General features: G+C 60.0%; 1 protein-coding gene across 1 annotated transcript in view; it reads right to left on the reverse strand.

Annotated features, from left to right (window-relative positions):
• LOC119589391 overlaps nucleotides 1–290 on the reverse strand; it is a 16,243-nt gene that overhangs the window by 6,335 nt on the left and 9,618 nt on the right. Inside the window, 1 exon segment of the mRNA XM_037938006.1 lies at nucleotides 36–290. This exon segment is cut by the window's right edge and continues 226 nt beyond it. Coding sequence (XP_037793934.1) covers nucleotides 36–290 — 255 coding nt within the window.

The following is a 290-nucleotide window of genomic DNA, read 5'->3' on the forward strand; positions in this document are numbered from 1 at the left end:
CAAACACTGAGGACGACAAGGCCACAGTCGCTCACCAGGATTCTTCCACGAGAAAGCCAGTTTGTATCCCGTGATGTCCCTCTCAGCCTTGTGGACATAACTCTTCTTCAGGAGGGTCGCCACGTGCCTCCCCCTGGCCCAGCGCGTCTCTGACTTCGCCATCAAGCCCAGAACGTCGGCCAGGCCAGTGTTGCAGGTCCTGTGCCTGAAGGACCTGCCGAGGAACCTCCCTCCCTCTCCTTCAGCGCCCCCTTGTTGTTTCGGGTTGCTCTCGCTCTCGAGGCACTCTC

The sequence above is a fragment of the Penaeus monodon genome, chromosome 25 (assembly GCF_015228065.2).
Source record: "Penaeus monodon isolate SGIC_2016 chromosome 25, NSTDA_Pmon_1, whole genome shotgun sequence".
NCBI classification, from domain to species: Eukaryota; Metazoa; Arthropoda; class Malacostraca; order Decapoda; family Penaeidae; genus Penaeus; species Penaeus monodon.